We start from the raw sequence: 20,950 nt of genomic DNA, 5'->3' as shown, positions 1-20,950 counted from the left end.
TCCATGTAAAAATTGTTTATTTTATCATCACTTGTCAAAAATAAACCTTTACACACTGTTTGCACCTTCATGTCATATTATTGTAAAATTATGATAAGCAAAATGGACATTGTTAGACCAGAATTAATCTAGCAACTGGATCACTCGAACACACATTTTTGCAGTGTGAGGAATACGTTCAAAATATTTCAGGAAAGAAATAAAGCGTAAGTACATTTACTTTGGCTATAGCATACCATAGCAGCAGATGCCAACTTTGAATCCAAGTCTTTGGTGCACAAATGTCTTAACTGAATTTAATGAAAAATGAAAACATGCTGCAGTAACTGCCTATTCAGTATATATTATTTTCATATTTTAAAAACTGTAAACAGCAACATTTAAGCTGTATTACGATTACCTACAGAGACTAGGATTGACACAACAGAGGTTGATTTTAAGCACCATCCTATACTGTTATTGTTCATGGTGTGCAGTCAACAGTCATTCCAGTTAGATCATTTCTACTGCAACACATACTCCAGGGGACCTATTTTAACCCAGGGTCCAGTAGTCCAGAGTGTAGTCTGTAACTTTTCCTGTTCATGCTGGTTGTTAATATACATTGGACAAGCTATATCATTGTGATCCAGCTGTTAGACAAATCCTGATCCAAACATCAGAGTTATAAAATATCACATTGTAAAGTCTCCCCAAAGTTCATTATTTTGTTCTGATATATGTGGAGAAGTGAATATATGTTACATCGTATGTACAGTTGAGTCGTATGAAATGTACAGGAAGAATCTACACTCACACAGGAACTATGGTAACACACATGCAGACATAACATCGGAATCTCACTGGCAATACACAGAGCTAGACGACAAACAAAGGCTTAAAAACATACAGTAGTTCCAAATACCCTGATTTTTTATATCTCACCTTTCATCCTTTCTGTCCCTCAAAACTGAAATTAAATTTCTCCCAAACTAACAGTAATTTGGTCTATCCTTAAAAGGTCATTGCCTCGCTTCTTAACACAATTTCAATTATTTAGTTGAATACTCTATAAATAGAGATACAAATATTGCCCAATAACTAGCTCTATTTGCGAAAACGAAGATGGCCAGAAACTGCTACTACTCAGGTGCCTGTTATTACTTCACATCATGCCTCTTAAATGTCTTAAACATACCATGGATGTTTTCTACCCACAATGCTTACCTGGGTTTCTTTTTGGTACATATTCAATAATGATTACATGTTCATTACAAGTTCTCTGTAGTATGGACGCAGGTTTTCTCTGGTAGTAGTAAGACAGTGACATTTGGCTACCCTACAGCATGACGTTCCACACCAATGTGAACCCTGACATGTTTTAATCACTGAGTACTAACGAAGAGGTGAGCACATTTCATATAATCAGCAGGGAATAAACAGGTTTCGCTCACTGTACCCATGTTGGGAATCAAACCTAAGTGTTTGCAAAACAGGCAAATGCTTTAAGTGTCAGGCCAATAGACTAACATCTGAACTCTGAAATGAAAATATTCTAAGTCAACTGTATTATTATTAGGACACAAAAATGTTTCGAAATATAAGTCTGTCTGTAGATTAGATACATCTTATTTCAATTTGGAAGTGTGCTTTAGACCCAAGATTAGACCTGAGAGTCGTAGATAGGAGTTTGTTGTTGTTTCCATGTGTGAATGGCTATTGGGTCAAGTACATCCAAATCTATGGACATATATGTCGATTTTAGCAAGAAATGCAGTTGGAATCGTCTATGCTTTTATGACGGAACAATATCTCGAGATAACCAGGATGAGATATGGCTCAGATCAAGCAGCTTCCTGTTTGATTCTTACGCCCAATAGTACCATGTTTCACTGTGCTCATCACACATGTAAAATCGGCCTCTGAGTATTTGCTTGTTCAGTGTTTGGCAGCTGGAAGTGTATCACAGTGGTCCAGTATGGAACATATTTACAACAGGCACAAAACACAATCAAGAAAGATGGCAAGCATGGTAAAAATACCGCTTAAATAAGATCTCAAAACAATATCTCAACAGCAACCAATCTGCTGGTAAACCTATTATGGAATTAATGCCATACAAAATAGCCATTTACTAGATCATATTTGCAACATAATCATGATATCTAAAATGAATGATAATTTATTTTTTTAAATTATTTCTATTATCATGTTAAGGCCACAATATATATTACCTCTTGGGATCCACACCCAACACTATTTGGACAAAAAAATATTCCCATATCATTTAGTATTCTCATTTTCGAAACAAAATCTTAGGAATTCTTCAGAATGATCTTTAAGAAACCAATAATACACAATAACAATGCTAACCTATCAATTTTAGGTATGTAGTATGACTATTGTTTGATCTCTTTAAGACCTAAAACCCTCTGTAATGAAAATAAAGTTTTCAAGCAACAAACTTGAAATAGAATAACTAGTAGTACAAACAGTCTGATTTACTTTAATTAAATAAGTATATTCTCAACATGCTCAAGTAATTCTGCATATATTCATCTTGGAAACTCGTTCTATTTTTGATGTTGATGTAATATTCCATTGATTCCAATGATCTTCATTAAACATTTCCAAATTGTCACAGTCCATGCTCATAACATAGATATACATTTACAAGGATTAGTTTAAGCATGTTAAGGAAATGAAAAACCTTAGACATAAATAAATATAGCCAGTGTGAGTATATTGACCAATATGGAGGTCACCAAAAATAAGGACTGGAATGTCAATGTCAAGGTGTGAGGGGGCGGAGGTGGCAGTAGGCTGGGTTCTCATAGACTGTGGTAATACCCATTGATGCAAACACTTTTATTAGTCTGATGCAACAGAAAGGTTGTCCATATATTGTAGCGTTTTTCGTGTTCTCATGGCCCTGATTTAATTTGACTAATTCTGTAAGCACACTGGTTTGTCAAGTTGGTATGGACACAGAAACATAAAAGAAACTTAAATTAAAATAAACATCCAAAACACTTTTTTGTTTCTTTGCAATCTTCTGACTCTGTATTTGCCATTATCTTCCACACTTCGAAATATCCTGAGTAACAATTCACATTATTTGTATGTGTGGATGTTCCAAACAGATTCCATACCAATAGTGTCTGGAAACACAAGCTTTCACTATTAATTAGCAACATTTGATTTTGAATGGCTGTGTTATCAAATCACACCATTAACAACTTCAACTTGTCTTCAGAGACTCTCATCACCAGACCCATCTTTACCCGTGCTTTTTCTTCACCAACAGAACCTCATCAACTCATCTCACTTACATAGAACATTCTTTCAATGCCTTTGCTAAAACAAACATATATAGAATTGGTATAATATTCTATACTTGTGGGCCAAGGGAAGCTCAAAATATTGACAATATACATGTGTCATGTCGTAACAGCACTACAATATCCGACAGCTAATTCACACAATTCATGATTGCAAAATATGAAGCTACTGGGGAGAAGACTTTGATCAAGTAAAACCACCATGATATTTACACAGTTACACATCAGTCCCAGAGTTAAAACACCAATCAACACTCTCTGCACTCAATAATGTTTATTGTATATTGGTAGTCTTACAGCGTGTAGTCCAAATCCCACTTCATTGTAAATATACCATTTCATTGTAAATATACTGAAAGCCCTATCAAATGTAATGGTGTTACAATAATTCCCTAAAGACAATCTTAACTTCCAGTACTTTTGTAGATTTCATTGAAAGATAATCACACAGTTGAACATAAGGCAAACCCAGTATTCAGCTGTCTTGTCATAATTAATCCTTTTTGCAAACTGTCCATTTACAAGCATAAATCATGTAAAGCAGGCACATGATATATGGCACTACATGATGAACAGGTAAATAGAACCAGTGTACATTCCTAAACACTGGTATACACAGTGATCTCAATTTTATAATTATTGTGAAACGTTAGATGTAATAATGGCAGATATAGCTCTGTCATGGCCTTGTTAAAACAGAACCCTTTCCTAAAACCATTATCCCTTAGTATTTCATAGCCTGAAAACACACAAAGTTTCTAAATATTTGTGATATTCTCTTACTCATATTAGTACCGGTAACCTGTGTGTTTAGTGTGTTTACTGAAATCAGTGATTTAACCCGAGTATCACATTATCACACTCCAACCTTATTCTTGCATACACACACAATTGCTTCTCCTCACATTCATTCTGTGTCTTTCTCGCAGTTCTCTCATCTGTCTCTCTCAGTTCTCTCTCCCTCTCATAGCACCTGACTTGCAGCACTCTGACTTAGATAAATAATAGCCCCTACAAAGTTCACTCCTGCGGCTATGATGAAGACCGGGAACCACCGCCCGTGAGACTGAGTCACCAGCTCGGCGGTGAGTGGACCGCAGGTGATCCCAGGAATTGTGGCCTGCAAATTAGAGAAGGAATCAAGATCAGTGAGGGTGTTGGGCATGGAGATGACAGACTTTGAATAGATTATCTGGGTGGACTAAGAACTCAAAGCCTATGTTTCTGGCATGCCAAAGAACTGCATGGTATAACCAGTACACCAGTACACCACAATACACTTTTCAAATGATACATATTGCACTATTTTATGTGAGTATCTACTTGTATAAAAAGAAAGAAAGAATCCCTAACTATCAAGCCCAATTTTGAGATTGCTTTTATCAGAACCATAATATTTATCTTCAGGGAATTAGTATGTTGAAAAATAGGAGTGTGAGTGAGTGAGTTAGTTTTACGCCACACTCTGCAATATTCCAGCTATATGGCAACGGTCTGTAAATAATGGAGTCTGGACCAGACAATCCAGTGATCAACAGCATGAGCATCGATCTGCACACTGATGACATGTGTCAACCAAGCCAGCGAGCCTGACCACCCGATCCTGTTAGTCGCCTCTTACAACAAGCATGGGTTACTGAAGGCTCATTCTAACCCAGACCTTCACGGGTGTTGAAAATAGGATCTGTAGGTACAGTCAGTGCCACTATCAAACACTTTAGTTCCCAGAACATTTCAGTACACAGAAATACCTGTATGCCAATACATTGTAATATATGCCAGTACACAGCTCTAACAGTGATATAGGTGAAAGGAATGATAACACGCAGCATTTACTTACAAGGGTGTTGGATATAGCGAATGTGATGCCTGCGTGATTGGGAGCCACTTCAGCATGGTTACTGAGATGCCCCGAAGAATTGCATGCACTCAGGCCTAAAGATATGGAGACAAAACTGAAAGAAAATAAGAAAGCTTGTTTTTACACAAATAACTGAACATTGTAAACCAAAAGTCACAGTGTTCTTTAATCTGACTGTTTAAAAACATGATCGAATGGTATTCAGTTCCCGGAAATTGTAAGACTGTGCATTGACACGTACAAATATCGCACACAATTGCTGCGTTGTCAGCAGTTGTGACGTCATTCAAATCATATTGTGACATAAAGTCGGAATGATGTCACAAATGAGCAGTTCTAGATGCTACCATGGGAACCAGCTGAAACGGCCGGCTAAAAAAATAATCTAAATACAAATTTTCATGTAAGTTTACATATTTGGTCACTTTATAACATAAGAATTTTATTTTTTGAGCGGGGAAATTTAATTTTCATATTTTTTTTCTTATTCTTGTACAAATACGACCGGCGGATCCGTAAAACAAGAAATAAAACTGGTCTGGCCTAAGGAAAAAATTTGCAGTTAATGCTACATAAGGTTGCCATTAGTGTGTAATAATATATCAGCAGTATTTAGCTAAACCTGTAGAGGTTTCCAATTCTTTGAAGAGAATCGTCCTTTGGGTACATATATGCATTTTCTGGTGCGGCTGTAAATGTCATGAGACAGTTGTATCAAAGTTTTAATAAAAGTATTGTACAATAAATAAAATCTTTTTTATCTATTATACGGCCCCCAACACGGGGAGTTACCTCCCTGCTACGCATGCGCAGCCAACCAGGCCCGTATCATCATTCCTTCTGCTGAATAAATCAGTGAACAGAATTGCAGGGAGGTGGGTGGCCCTACCCCAAGGACGATTCTCTTCAAAGAATTGGAAACCTCTACAGGTTTAGCTAATTCTTTTTCATAGAGATCATCCTTGGGGTACATATATGCATTAACTCAGACTCCCAAAGACCAGAGGCTAGGGAGGAGGGAATTCTGTCAAAGTACACATAAATAGCGATCGTTAGGAAGAACGTAACAGACGCCACAACAGTCACCTGTCACGTGTCCCGAAGCTTCCGCGAGAGGCATGATGGGAGGATAACCGACAGGGAGGAAAGTACTAAGATCCGACCTCATAGGTTAAGCAAAGCAATTCGCACACAGTGCGAAAATAAAAAATCCAGCCCACATTGTGAATCTACTATCGTAAGGGGGAAACCTAACTCACAACTGACCAGAATCTGCTGAGAGAATCGATAGGCGTTAAATATGGTAACAGCGGATATATCAATGATACACAATTGAAAGCAGCGTCAACTGACCAGATAACCAAGACTCATGACCATGACCGAGTGAGCCTTCAACCCCTCAGGGGGAGGCTTGCCCTTAGCCTGATAAGCAGCACAAATGACCGATACAAGCCAGTGTAATAGGGTCTGTTTGCAAGCCGCATGCCAGCCTTCCCGCCACCGTAACAGCAGAACAGATGGGTACCCGTACGGATCCCTTGTGTTCGCTTTGATATAGACCTTGAGAGTCTTACGGACATCCAACCGGTGAGTGCTTGTTGCAGAGTTCCCGATGTGGAAGGCTGGGTAAGAGTAGGAAGCTGTCACATGGAAAGCGTGATCGATCTTCGGACAGTAAGCATCCGGGAGGCACGACACGATCTGGATGGAACACAGGCACCACCGGGTCTGCCGACAAAGCATGTAAGTCGCCGACCCTTCGCCCAGATGTTACCGCCACCAGAAATACGGCCTTCCATGTTAACAGCTCAATGGAAATAGCCGATAGACGTGAGAACATAGGACCGGACAGCCAATCTAGCACGATTGACAAATCCCAAGGTGGGCTGGTTCGCCTGACTGCAGGTCAAACCCGATCCACTCCAGCTAAAAAGCGCTGCATAACAGGGTGCTGCTCCATAAAAGCACCATCGACAGGGGTGTGGAAAGTGGAAATAGCGGTGGAGTAGCCACAAATGGTCAAAGCCGCCAAGCCTTCTTCCAAACGAGCTTGCAAAAACTCCAATTCTCGGACTAAATCCGCAGAAAAGGGATCTGCAATCCCCCTATCTGAACACCAGCGGAGCGGGCGGGACCACCTATCCTCCTATTGAACGTTTGTCGAATCCCGCCTCGAAGCCAGAATTGTGTCTGCAAGTGCTGCAGGAATTCCGCGTGCTGCGAGGCTAGACCTGACAGAGGCCAAGCCACCCACTGAATCCTTGGATTGGGGTATGGCGCGCCGTTCTGAGTGAGAATTTCTGGTCGCAAAGGTAATAGAACAGGAGGCTGAGCCAGAAACCTGAGAATTACCGGAAACCAGCTCTGTGACAGCCATAGCGGTGCCAGAAGCACAAGTAGCCGAGCTGGCTGGGTGGACAGCTGGGAGAGGACCCGGGTAATGAGCGGTAGAGCCAGGAACGCCCACAGCACCTTGCCCGTCTAATCCAGCAGGAAGGCGTCGGAAGCCAACGCCCTCTGGTCTGGTATTTGAGAGCAGAACACGGGTATCTGATTCGTCCCGCCGGACGCAAACAGATCCACCTGGAACGATCCGAATATCTGCCGGTCGAGCATCAACTTGTGCGGGGCCAGGATCCGGCGAGAGAGAGTGCCTGCTTGCACGTTCTGCAGCCCCGGGAGATAAACAGGAAGCACCTGACAGTCGCACTGGTTGCACCAGAGTAGAAATTCCCACGTCTCCCGAAGGAGCACTAGGGACACTGTGCCGCCTTGCTTCAGGATGTACGTCATAGCCGTACGGTTGTCCAACTGAAGACGAACCACCTGGCCCCGTAAATGCTCCCAGAAGCGCTCGAAAACCAACCGCACAGCTCTCAGTTCTAAGATGTTGATGTGAAGGCGGGCTTCGGCTTCGGACCAGAGTCCAGACACCGACAGACTGCCCAAAACACACACACCCCCAGTCCGTGAGGGACGCATCGGTTTGAACTGAAAGAGCTGGCGTCGGGACTTCCAAAGGGATCCCCTTGGAGAGATTCCCGACATTGGTCCACCACTGAAGGTGAGGCGACAACCACCCTGGGACTGTGAGACACTGCTCCAGATCCTCCGAGTGAGCCCACAGACTCGCCAAAGCTTGCTGTATAGGGCGCATCCTCAACCGCGCCCGCCACACGACAGAGAGGTTTGGGTAGGGCCACGACGGAGCCAAGTCCGCGCTGGTGCCTGGGGCTGGGAGAGGAACGAAGACACCATCTCCCGTACTCTGGTGACCCGGTCGGGCAACAAAGAGACAAGACCCTTGTGAGTTGTGAATCCTCGCCTCCAGGCTAAGGGATCGAGCCGGGCTCGGCGATCCCACTCCCGGACTCTGGGTCCCCTGTTCAGAGTGGGCGAGGAACTCCTGGCGGAGACCTCCAACGGACTTCACGGAGTCCATGTGCTGCTGAAACAATTGAGTGATGACTGACATATCAAAACCACTAGATTGGGATTGAGATTGGGAATGTGACTTATGCGAAGACTTAGGTTTAGCTGGTTTAGCCTTTATGGCTTTGGAATGGGGGGACCTCCTGGGTCAGTTCCCCTCCTGCCTCTCCCAATTCCTTATAAAAAAGGAAATCAGCTGCCCGTCTCTTCTGGGCCCGGGGGAAAAGGCCAGACAGAGTTCGCAGATTTCAGGGTTATGCACAAGCATTTGTCTTCCCTATCAGCTCTCGGGATATTCTGCCCGCAGACAGTACACCCAGTAAACGCCTGAAAGCAAACACGCAAGCATGTAGCTAACGGCGGAAGACAGCAGCATAAATATCCACGTACAAAACATTGAAAATTACGTGAATGCGACCACGCGACATCAAATACTTGGTTAATAACGCAATATTTCAACCATGTGGCACGCTAAACTTCCCGCCATGGAATAGCAACACGTGCGTAAACCACGGGAAAGCTAGCGTAAAATTTAATACAAAGTCACATAAATGAGAAATAACAAACTGCAAAATCAATAAAACTGTTCTTTTTCATTTTAAGAACAAATAAAGACCATACATACAGTTGTTGAAGTCTCAGACATTCTTTCACAAGAGAAGTAAATCAGCTTAGTAACTCGGAACACTTGTGAACGCTTGAGTGACAGCAGAATGATGATAGGGGCCTAGGTGCTTACCTGGCTGGCTGCGCATGCGTAGCAGGGAGGTAACTCCACATGGTGGGGGTCGTATAATAGATAAAAAAGATTTTATTTATTGTACAATATTTTTATTAAAACATTGATACAACTGTCACATGACATTTTCAGCCGCAGAAAATGCACATATGTACCCCAAGGACGATCTCTATGAAAATGAATATGGTGGAATGGGATCTATATGACAGTGAGGTGAGGTGAAATTGGGTTTAACGTCGTGCTTGAGAATATTTCGCTCATATGACGACGTGCATGTGTGTTTATGTGTAAATGCGGCTGCTTGTACTAGCCATGACTGAAGCTGGTTTTATAGTGCTAGCCCACTGAGATACCATGCCGCAGTGAAGCATGAATATCCCATTCAGACTCATTATACTGACTCCGAGCCGACCAGTCCTTGTTGTACCCATTAATGCCGAAGCCAGGCAGGGACCAACAAGTACCATATTTTAACGTCTTTTGGTATGACGTGGCCAGTGATCAAACCTGCGACCTTCTGCTCTCCGGGCGGACGCTCTAACCACTACACCATGGAGACAATCTCTATATGAGTGTGGTAAGTCTTACTGAATAATTATAATTTTTTACAAACAATATTCATGTCCTCATTGGATTTTGCAACAGATATGTGTAAGTTGATGATGTAACATTGCCTAAACTTGTTTCAGCGTACTTCTGATATGAGTTAAGGATCAGATGAATATTGTTAAGGATTACTCACAACACAGCTAAAGGTAGGTTATTTACAGCACTGAAAAACAGGATAAATAAGCCGGGTCCGAGTAACCCAATACTGGTCATGAGGCGCCGCACGGACAACACTGTCCACTTGTGGGCGATGAGAGCATCGGCAAAATGCCCAGCCGCTGTAACAAAATGAGACTACATGAGACAAACACATAAACACTTTGAGTGAGTGAGTGAGTGAGTTTGGTTTTAAGCCGCTTTTAGCAATATTCCAGCAACATCACGGCAGGGGACACCAGAAATGGGCTTCACACAATGTACCCATGTGGGGATTCCAACCCGGGTCTTCGTCGTGACGAGCCAACGCTTTAATCACTAGGCTACCCCACCGCCCCATAAACACTTTGAGACAAATACATAAACACATAGACACTACTACTACTCCTAAACGCATATACTGTTAAGTAGCCTTCACACGGCAAACTAAAGTTTGACAACACATGTTAAAATTTTACAAGTTGTCAAACGCGTTTTCACACGTCAAACACATGTTGTCAAACTTTCGTGTCACTTGAGTGCCACGTCACCTCACGTGATGTCACGTAACATGACAATTTCTTTGACTGCGATTGGTTGTTTCTGAACAACAAGAGTTTGACAACACTTCACACGTCAAACTCAAGTTTGACAACACTGAAAGTTTGACGGAAAAGTTGGTGAGAATAGAGACTGATCCTATTTCTTGACAACTCTGAAATTGGTGTTGGTGGCGAATTGTTGGAATGTTCACACTCTCAAACTCGAGTCTGACAACATGTCTTGTCAAACTTAAGTTTGCCGTGTGAAGGCCGCTTTAGTCAATCCCACAAAAAACACAGCGTCAGCTGCACCACCCCCACTGCCACCAAGTCAGTATAAGCCATTACCCCTAAGAACAAGCATGAGTCACGGAGGACCTAGTCAGGCCCAAAGCTCCACTATCAGACAAACATTATGGGTATACTGCACCACTGCCATCAAGTCAGTATTGTTAGGATATCCCGCTATGGGACAAACACACTGTGTTTACCACACCTCTTTCAATGCTAGTCAATATTACAATATCAGCCCATCTCACAATGGGACAAAGATTGATTACTGAAAACTTATTGTAATAAATGTAAATTAAAAAAGGTAAACCTATCTCTCAAGAATTTCCAATATGAATTAAAAAATACATATACAATAGAAAAACAAATCTTTACTGATAAATGTGAACAAAATAAATATTATTCGCAGTGGATATCCTACCACTCATTGTTTCAAGACTCCAGTTAACTGACTTCAGAATACTGAATCTGCTTTTCTTTTCACAATGAGTCCAGCCATGTCCATCCTTTAAAAGGTTATATTATGATGGTTGGTATATTTACCATATTTCTTGGTCAAGTGTGAATGAAAGTTGTGAAAAATTCTATCTTAGCTTTGCTTGATATGCACCTGTATATTCACACCAGCAGCTGTCTTTTGTATTGTGTGTTTTTATACTGTGTGTTCTTTTGGTGTGCATGTGCGTGCGTGTGTGCGTAGCGTGTGCATTTTATCTTGTTAAAACTCTGAATCCTTCATCATGTTTTTTTTATTTCTCCAAGAGGGCAGGGAATGCCCTGGTTCCTTTGTCCCTACCTGTAACTGGGATTCAGTAATAAAATATCAATTATCCCCCCAAAAAAGAAAACTTACTGTGGCCTGGAAACCCTGACAGGAAGCAAGGGGTACAAAGAACCCATTCTGGGCAGGAAACACCATTTAGTGACATAAAGGGCTACAAGAATCTGTACTGGCCCAGAAGCCCACTAGGGGACATCAAGGGCTACTGAAAACCTATTCTGGTCTGCAAGCCCTGCAAGAGATCAGCATGGTCTACTGGGAAAAACCACATCATCAAGGGATACAAAAAACATATTCTAGCCTGGACACAACACAAGGTCACACCACAGGTTACCAAGAGTCTATTCTGACGTGTAAACCCAACTAAGAGACATCAAGGGCAACCATGAACCTGTTCTGGCCTGGAAGCCCCCTCAGGAGGGACCATGTGCTCCTGAGGACCTATTCCAGTCTGCAAGCCCCACTAGGGTCAAGTATCGGCTACCCACCTACTCCTACTAAAGAGTTCATGATGTAAGGCACTGCCGTGAACATGATGTGGCTCTGGTTGGCTCCCAGGTTGCGGGTCATGTATGTAGGCAACCACTGCATGATGATGTAGTTGGACCAGTTCATGCTGAAGTGAGCGATGTAGATGGACCACATGGGCCAGTGACAGATAAACTCCATCCAGCGCACATTAGTGTTGTTGACCTGAAACACACCACGAAGACACAGCTACAGCTGATCATATAGGAGCTTTGCTGATTAGGTTATAACTTTGGAAGGGGACACTGAAACACACCACGAAGACACTAGCAATATTCCAGCCGTACAGCGGTGGTCTGTAAATAATCGAGTCTGGACCAGACAATCCAGTGGTCAACAGCATGAGCATCGTTCTGCGCAATTGGGATACGATGACATGTGTCAACCAAGTCAGCAAGTCTGACCACCTGATCCCATTAGTCGTCTCTTATGACAAGCATGGGTTACTGAAGATCAGTTCTAACCCGGATCTTCATGGGTGATTATGTTATAACTTTGGATGGGGATACAGAAATATTTCGTACTATTACATGGTGATTGAAATGTTATTAGGTAAAAATCCATGAGTGAGTGTGGTTTTATGCCACTTTTAGCAATATTCCAGCAATTTCATGGTGGAGGACACCAGAAATGGGCTTCACACATTTTACCCATGTGGGAAATTGAACCTGGGTCTTCAACATGATGAGCCAATGCTTTAACCACTAGGCTACCCCACCACACCCTTTATCAAGGAATGTCAGGAATAATTTAGTCAGGACTAAGAAACCCAGTGGTTAAAACATGAGCAATGCCTTAAACCACTGGTTTATTCACATGCTCTCAGCATTGAGCCTGACCCCTTGAATCAATGTATCTATGTGACACCTCTTTGTGTAATCCATATTAATCTGTCCAATCATGAATATTAACATGTTACAGGGAACAGTGACATATCATAATTGTGGCCAGCTAGTCCATGGCTATTTCACCATAAATAACTCTAGTTTCAGACGGAGAAAACTTCACATTATCTAATCATTGAATGGTGGTTGTCTCCAAGGTTTCAGGCTGCTTCAGTTTCTTCGACACTGACCTACAATCATTAAGTATGCCCTAAGTAACATAATTACATTTTTGTCAAGATACACAAAAATGTCTTAACAAAGATTGTTTACCTTCCACCATTTGGCTCTAACAAAATCACTGGCCTCCATTCAATGACTTAAAAACAAATCTAAAGCTCCAGAATATATTATGATACAGAAATTCTGTTCAGTCTCATAAGATCAGCAAATAAAGCATCATATGGCACTAAATTGTACTAAAACAGTGCTAAATGTCAAGTCTTAGCTAGCAGATGAATGTTTTGGGCACAGTATTCTCACCTTAGGCGGCTCCACAAACTCCTCGTCTGATGAGCCTCTGGCTTCTTTATAAAGTAACAGCCAGATAAAGGCCCAGATGAATCCTAAAAACCCAAATAAGTAAAACATCCAGGGCCAGGTGAGATGAGGACACACCTGCAGAGAGAAAACAGACATGTTAGCACAAAGGTAGGACATTCAGGTTTACTCCTATAGTGTCACTGGCGACACACTAGTGACTAAAAGCAAGGTCACTGATGACACACAACCACCCAGGTCACTGATGACACACAATCACCCAGGTTACTGGTGACACACAATCACCCAGGTCACTGTTGACACACAATCACCCAGGTCACTGGCGACACACAACCACCCTGGTCACTGGTGACACACAATCACCCAGGTCAGTGGTCAATGGTGGCACATAATCACCCAGGTCACTAGTGATACACATTCACCCAGGTCACTGGTCACTGGTCACTGGTCACTGGTGGCACACAATCACCCAGGTCACTGATGGCACACAACCACCCAGGTCACAGGTGACACAATCACCAAGGTCACTGGTGACATGCAATCACCCAGGTGACTGGTGACACACAATCACCCAGGTCACTGGTGGCACACAATCACCCAGGTCACTGATCAATGGTGGCACACAATCACCACAGGTCACTGATCAATGGTGGCACACAATCACCCAGGTCACTGATCAATGGTGGCACACAATCACCCAGGTCACTGGTCAATGGTGATACACAACCACCCAGGTCACTGATGACACACAATCACCCAGGTCACTGGTGACACACAACTCACCCAGGTCATTGGTGACATACAATCACCCAGGTCACTGGTGACACACAATCACCCAGGTCACTGGTGACACAATCACCCAGGTCACTGGTGACACACAACACCAGGTCACTGGTGACACACAACTACCCAGGTCACTGGTGACACATCACTGGTGACACACAACCACCCAGGTCACTGGTGACACACAAACCACCCAGGTCACTGGTGACACACAACCACCCAGGTCACTGGTGACACACAACCACCCAGGTCACTGGTGACACACAACCACCCAGGTCACTGGTGACACACAACCACCCTGGTCACTGGTGACACACAACACCCAGGTCACTGGTGACACACAACCACCCAGGTCACTGGTGACACACAACCACCCAGGTCACTGGTGACACACAACCACCCAGGTCACTGGTGACACACAACCACCCAGGTCACTGGTGACACACAACTACCCTGGTCACTGGTGACACACAACCACCCTGGTCACTGGTGACACAATCACCACCCAAGTCACTGGTGACACACAATCACCAAGGTCACTGGGTGACACACAACCACCCAGGTCACTGGTGACATGACAATCAACCACCCAGGTCACTGGTGACACACAACCACCCAGGTCACTGGTGACACACAACCACCCAGGTCACTGGTGACACACAACCACCCAGGTCACTGGTGACACACAACCACCCAGGTCACTGTGACACACAACCACCCAGGTCACTGTCACTGGTGACACAACCACCCAGGTCACTGATCACTGGTGACACACAATCACCCAGGTCACTGGTGACACAATCACCCAGGTAACTGATGACACACAACCAGCCAGGTTACTGGTCACTGTGACACACAATCACCCAGGTTACTGGTCACTGTGACACACAATCACCCAGGTAACTGATGACACAACCAGCCAGGTCACTGGTGACACAATCACCTAGGTCACTGGTGACACAACCAGCCAGGTCACAGGTGATACACAACCATCCAGGTCACTGGTGGCACAATCACCTAGGTCACTGTGACACACAACCAGCCAGGTCACTGGTTACACAACCAGCCAGGTCACTGGTGATACACAACCAGCCAGGTCACTGGTGACACAATCACCAAGGTCACTGGTGACACACAACCACCCAGGTCACTGTGACACGCATCAAGCCAAGTCACTGGTCACTGGTGATACACAACCACCGAGGTCACTGGTGACACACAACCAGCCAGGTCACTGGTGACACACAACCATCCAGGTCCCTGGTGACACACAACCACCCAGGTCACTGTGACACGCATCTAGCCAAGTCACTGGTCACTGGTGACACACAACCACCCAGGTCACTGGTGACACACAACCAGCCAGGTCACTGTGACACGCATCCAGCCAAGTCACTGGTCCCTGGTGACACACAACCACCCAGGTCACTGTGACATGCATCTAGCCAAGTCACTGGTCACTGGTGACACACAACCACCCTGGTCACTGGTGACACACAACCACCCAGGTCACTGGTGACACACAACCACCCAGGTCACTGGTGACACAAAACCACCCTGATCACTGGTGACACAAAACCACCCAGGTCACTGGTGACACACAACCACCCAGGTCACTTGTGGCACACAACCACCCAGGTCACTGGTAACACACAATGATACCAGAGGTAACTTCCATGAAAGGTGACACTGTGAGACTCACCACTGCTGCAATGGTCCCGCCTATGGATCCGCATGCTACAAGATAACCAAATGCCCTTGACCTCTCCTCACAAGGTATTGCATGAGCAAAGATGTGGAAAATAGTTGGTAAACCTGAAAAATATTCATCCACTTTGTAAACGTTATCACTATATATCCTAAATGAAACTATCTGGCTTTATATGTCTATGTGGACATTGTTTAGCATAAGAAACATTTTCTAAATTTTGAAGCATTGTAATGATGAAGTTGAAGTGGGGGAGCAGATTAAAATCTGCAGTGATCATAAAGACATTATGACACAATTTATCCCCGTGTTGAAACTTGATATCAGTGTGAGACCATAAAGCGACTTTAACATTAATAATCTAACATGGTTCAAAAAAAGAAATTATTCTCAGTGAATTATTGTCATGATTATAGTAAGTGAAAAAATACAAAACAAACAAAAGCTGATAATACCCGGTATGAAAATAATCATAACAGTCTCTACTGACTTACCTAATCCTTCTCCTAAACCCAATATTACTCGGGACAAAATGAGGGCATATATGGAGTGAGCAAAAAACGGAACCATGAACGTTGACATTGACCACAGTAGTACCGAGACAACCAGGATGGTCTTGCCGCCATACTTCTTGGCTGCACTACCTCCCACCACCTGTAGGAAGAGCAAACAGACAATTAGGTGGAAGTTACAGTCAGTTGGATGGCTTCAGTTTCTACTTTTATGAACAGTTTGTTTGTTTATTGTTTAACACAGAACTCACACAAAAGCCACTCAATATTCCAGCTATATGACAGTGGCCTGTAAATAATAACATTTTACGCCGCATTTATCATTATTCCAGAAATATCACGGCGTGGGACAAAAGAAATGGGTTTCACACATTGCACCCACGCGGGGAATTGAAAGCATGATGAGCAAATGCTTTAACCACTAGGCTACCTGACCGCCCCTCCTCAGGGTAGGATAATAGTTGGGAATTGTTTAAAATCTAATAATTGATGATTGGTCCATTACAACCGATCAATCATCGAAAATAATTGGTTAGCGTCTTTTATTAAATGTTCCTGTTGTTTTGTTAATGCACAAGGCTTGGGTTTTTACAAATTGCTTCAAAGTCCATTTGCAAATTTTGCATATTTAAATGATGATTAGTATGTTAGGAACACATATTTCCTGGATTCTTTAAGATAAATTCAATCATGACTTGGAGCGAGCTTGTAGTGCTTATGAAATGTAAATTTAATGACACAGACAAAACCAGCCTTGTGAAAAATATTGTTAATGCAAACAAGTGTTCCAAGATTGGTCGTGTTCGATTTCGAGAAAACATGTTCGATTATTTCAATTAATCGGACCACCACTAATAGGCAGTCAACCAAGTCACCAAGCCTGACCCTCTAATTCATTTGGTTGCCATTTAAAACAGCAGAGGTTGTTCAATACCCATTTTCACCCTGATTACGCACGGGGCTATTCTCCGTAAGATCAAAACATTTGTACATTTATGGTTATCTGACTTTCATGTATTAACAGCATAAGTACTTAGTATCTAGAAAGAACAACCATACATGAAGCATTGAAATAAATAATAGAGCTCTCTTATCTGGCTTTCAAGTACAAATATTTAGAGAACAATCATATATCTATCTTTATTTTCAACTTTAGACATTTTATGCTGACAATTTGGAGCTATTTGTTGGCCTAACGTTGGATACCAAGGCACATCTAGTCTGAACACAATTAACTGGTCTATGTTTGCAGCAGAGGTGCCTGGTAGCCCTATAATACACAAAGTGATATTGGTGCTATCAGCTGTTATCAGTATCTCACCTGAACCACCAATCTGTGCTGTGAGCATGGTGTAAGGGAAACACAAAAGAAAAGGGACATAAGTACTGTAAGCAATGATCAGGGTTCAGCTATAACTATTAGTGTCTTGGGGTGAAATGGTATACCGTGGTATTAATAGAACCTTCGTAGTATTTTGCCTTCGGTTCGGTATACCGTAATGCAATCCAATCAGTTTTCGTGCCATTATTTCTATCTAGTCATAAAATAACAGCTTTGTTCATTCAAAATAACAAAGATTAAGGTTATTTTTTTTCCATGGCAGGCCAGACCAATTATATTTCTTGTTTTACGGATCCGCTGGTTGTATTTTTTCTAGAATAAGAACAAAAATAAAAAATTCCCTGCTCAAAAAATAATATTCTAATCTTTTTATTGGCCAAAAATGTAAACTTACATGAAAATTTGTTTTAGGTTGTTTTTGCCCAATACACACTTCATAAATTGCCAAAAGTAAAATGCTTTTAGAATTTAAAAGGAATATTACTTTGACTGGTGATTTTAAACTTTTCATATTCCCTCCAGCCTTTAGGCTTTCTGAGGACAAAAATTCGTAAAACAAGAAATAAAATTGGTCTGGCCTTATTAAACAATGTAAGGTTTTGTTCTTGTTGTCAATTTTCTGCATTACTATGATATCTCATAAACCTAACTGAAACGGACCTAACCGAGGGCTTTGTACCCGAAATAAGTGCCGTACCATGGTAAGAACATACTGTTTCACCCCTATTAGTGTCTACAAACATGTTGAGATATATTTGTGGATTGAAGTATAATTACCTGGCTGCTCATGTAACCGACAGCAAATGAACTAAGAACCCATCCTTGTCCATGCAAATCCCACTTGAACTTGTCCGTCATCGGCACAATAGCAATGGGCATGATCACCCTGTCAGCTGAATTGATAAAGTTGGCTAGAGAGCACAATGCAATTGTCTTCGATGTTTTGGACAACATTTTGCCAGGGTTCTTGGACTGATGGTGGTGGTTCTTCTTACATTGATGGCACAAACTTACTTCAACATGAGCTGAAAATGAAAAAGTTCATCCTGATGAATACTTACTTCTGGAGACAGTATAAACACACTGCAATATTCTTTTTTCTCGAAATGGTTTTAGGCTGTCGGTTCTTGACTACTATACAAAGTACCATTGTTCAACATAAGCTGTATTCATTTGCTTTAACTGATTAGAATGATGCCTAAAACTTGACATATTATTTTATTATGTTAGCATTAGTAGTAGACAAAATTCTAATAAAGATACCAATAGTTGGGTACTTTATGAATTGTGCCGGTATATAACGATTATGAAGAGATGAATATTTCATGGGGACTAACACAAAAAGAAATTCATTGTCTGTATAATATTTTTAGCTGAAATGGTAGATTCTCTCCAATTCAGTTATATATTTATAACACTAGTAGTTTGATTTCACAACATCTAAGGCAAAATCTGTCATTGTGAATACATATTTATATTGATATGTGCAGCAGAGAGGCCTATGAAATATACAGACTGTTCAATTATGTAATATGAGTGCAAACTTCTGATTGAAAATTTACAGGTCCTTCTCTACTTTATATAAAACATTACAAACTCAGGGGTCCATAGCTTCAACAACATCAGGGACAAACTTCAGGGTCCTAGCTAAATTTATGACTCTGCTAATTATTTCAGCACCATGGTTTACATGTTGGTAGAGGTGTTTCGCAGGGAAATACACTTATCTTGTGCATGTTGAAACAAATGGAAAATTAAGCTAATTCATGATACTATCTTTCTAATAATGGCATGTTAACTGAAATTTAACAAACCCTGACACAAAGTGGTGACTATAATTTTAGTCCAAAACCTCTGGAACAAATGGTAAAATGAAATGGACACATGGTACATGATGGAGACAAACTACCCTTGGTACATTATCATGGTACTACTGTTGAGATTGAGTCTATGAGTGTGTAATATCAAGTTTAATTGTGCAAATTTTGGTTTGGAATATGCTGAGACATCATCTAATTGAAGCTATGAGGTCAATTCCACCACAATACTACTGCTGCTTGCAAAAGAAGTTAAGCATTTTTGGATACAACAGACCATTCCTGTGCACTGTTGCTTTGAGAATAATGACAATGAAGATTTTAAACAATTGTGATTGCTTGTAGATGTCATCTCATATCCATATCTTGTACAATCTGTGGTTCACAAAACCCCGTTGATATTAATGATATTAATCACTTATTGTAAATCTCTATATATCTAATGATACTATATTGATAGTGACTCCAGAACTAATTTTACTTGTTGGAGTAAATAACACCACAGCAGGTCAATTGTGACAGCTGACAATAGATGTAGCAGTTGTGGTCAGTACACTGATCAAGTCATTGTCACACTCACGTCAGCTGTTGCCCTGCAACTGTCAAAGATTAGTCCCAAATTTTGACGTGACAGAGTGGCATGTGTCTAGCCTATCGATAAAAAAATCTCCCCTGTAACAAAAACATGGTTACAATGTTCGAAGCGCATAATTAATGACGTGTATGTGTTACCGTGTTCTCGTTACATCAAGCTGATCTAGACAAAATTACACGCAACGATGGGAAAGATGCATAAATATTTCGACGTGGCATCTGCCAAACTTCACTGCCATGTTGTTACAAAGGCCGCTTACATCAATAATTATTAATAAAGGCTTGGATTCCAGAAAAAAGCAATGCAACATCCCAATTCAATTATTTTCGGTATTCTTCTGACATAAAAAGTTAATGTGACATGCAGTTGCTAATGCTTCACAAATCTTTGAATTTGTTCATGTTGTAGGCGATGAAATCTAACACACGCTAAATTATTGGACGACTGGGAAGCGTGTGAACCAATAATATTTGCGCTATTCATTGACTGGGGTCACAGGTCACAAACCAAGCACTTGCTGGGCAAATGATGATTTTATCACTTTTCATTCATGGTCTTTGATCTGTTCGT

General features: G+C 41.9%; 1 protein-coding gene across 1 annotated transcript; it reads right to left on the bottom strand.

The window, feature by feature from the left end:
- On the bottom strand, window positions 1–20,629 carry LOC124260096 (sialin-like). Its single transcript, XM_046694345.1, has 9 exons — window positions 20,518–20,629; window positions 18,746–18,993; window positions 16,609–16,768; window positions 16,109–16,221; window positions 13,606–13,740; window positions 12,199–12,403; window positions 10,095–10,239; window positions 5,161–5,275; window positions 1–4,440 (listed from the first exon to the last, which is right to left on the bottom strand). The coding sequence occupies exons 2-9, from the start codon at window positions 18,920–18,922 to the stop codon at window positions 4,285–4,287; spliced, it is 1,206 nt and encodes a 401-aa protein (XP_046550301.1). The 5' UTR covers window positions 18,923–18,993; window positions 20,518–20,629; the 3' UTR covers window positions 1–4,284.
- Window positions 20,630–20,950: the final 321 nt, after the last annotated feature.

The sequence above is a fragment of the Haliotis rubra genome, unplaced genomic scaffold (genome assembly GCF_003918875.1).
Source record: "Haliotis rubra isolate DU_JTF1 unplaced genomic scaffold, ASM391887v1 Scf75, whole genome shotgun sequence".
NCBI classification, from domain to species: Eukaryota; Metazoa; Mollusca; class Gastropoda; order Lepetellida; family Haliotidae; genus Haliotis; species Haliotis rubra.
Note: the sequence above shows the minus strand (reverse complement) of the source record. Positions and strands in the feature narration are given on the sequence as shown.

What these genes read in the sequence shown, in the direction of transcription:
- LOC124260096 (XM_046694345.1), bottom strand. Translation starts at nt 18,922, where the DNA reads ATGTTGTCCAAAACATCGAAGACAATTGCATTGTGCTCTCTAGCCAAC. An exon ending in AGTTTGTGGAGCCGCCTAAG is followed by an intron (nt 12,404 to 13,605) that starts GTGAGAATACTG and finishes GGTGTGTTTCAG; the next exon opens with GTCAACAACACTAATGTGCG. An exon ending in GAACTCTTTAGTAGGAGTAG is followed by an intron (nt 10,240 to 12,198) that starts GTGGGTAGCCGA and finishes ATTTTGTTACAG; the next exon opens with CGGCTGGGCATTTTGCCGAT.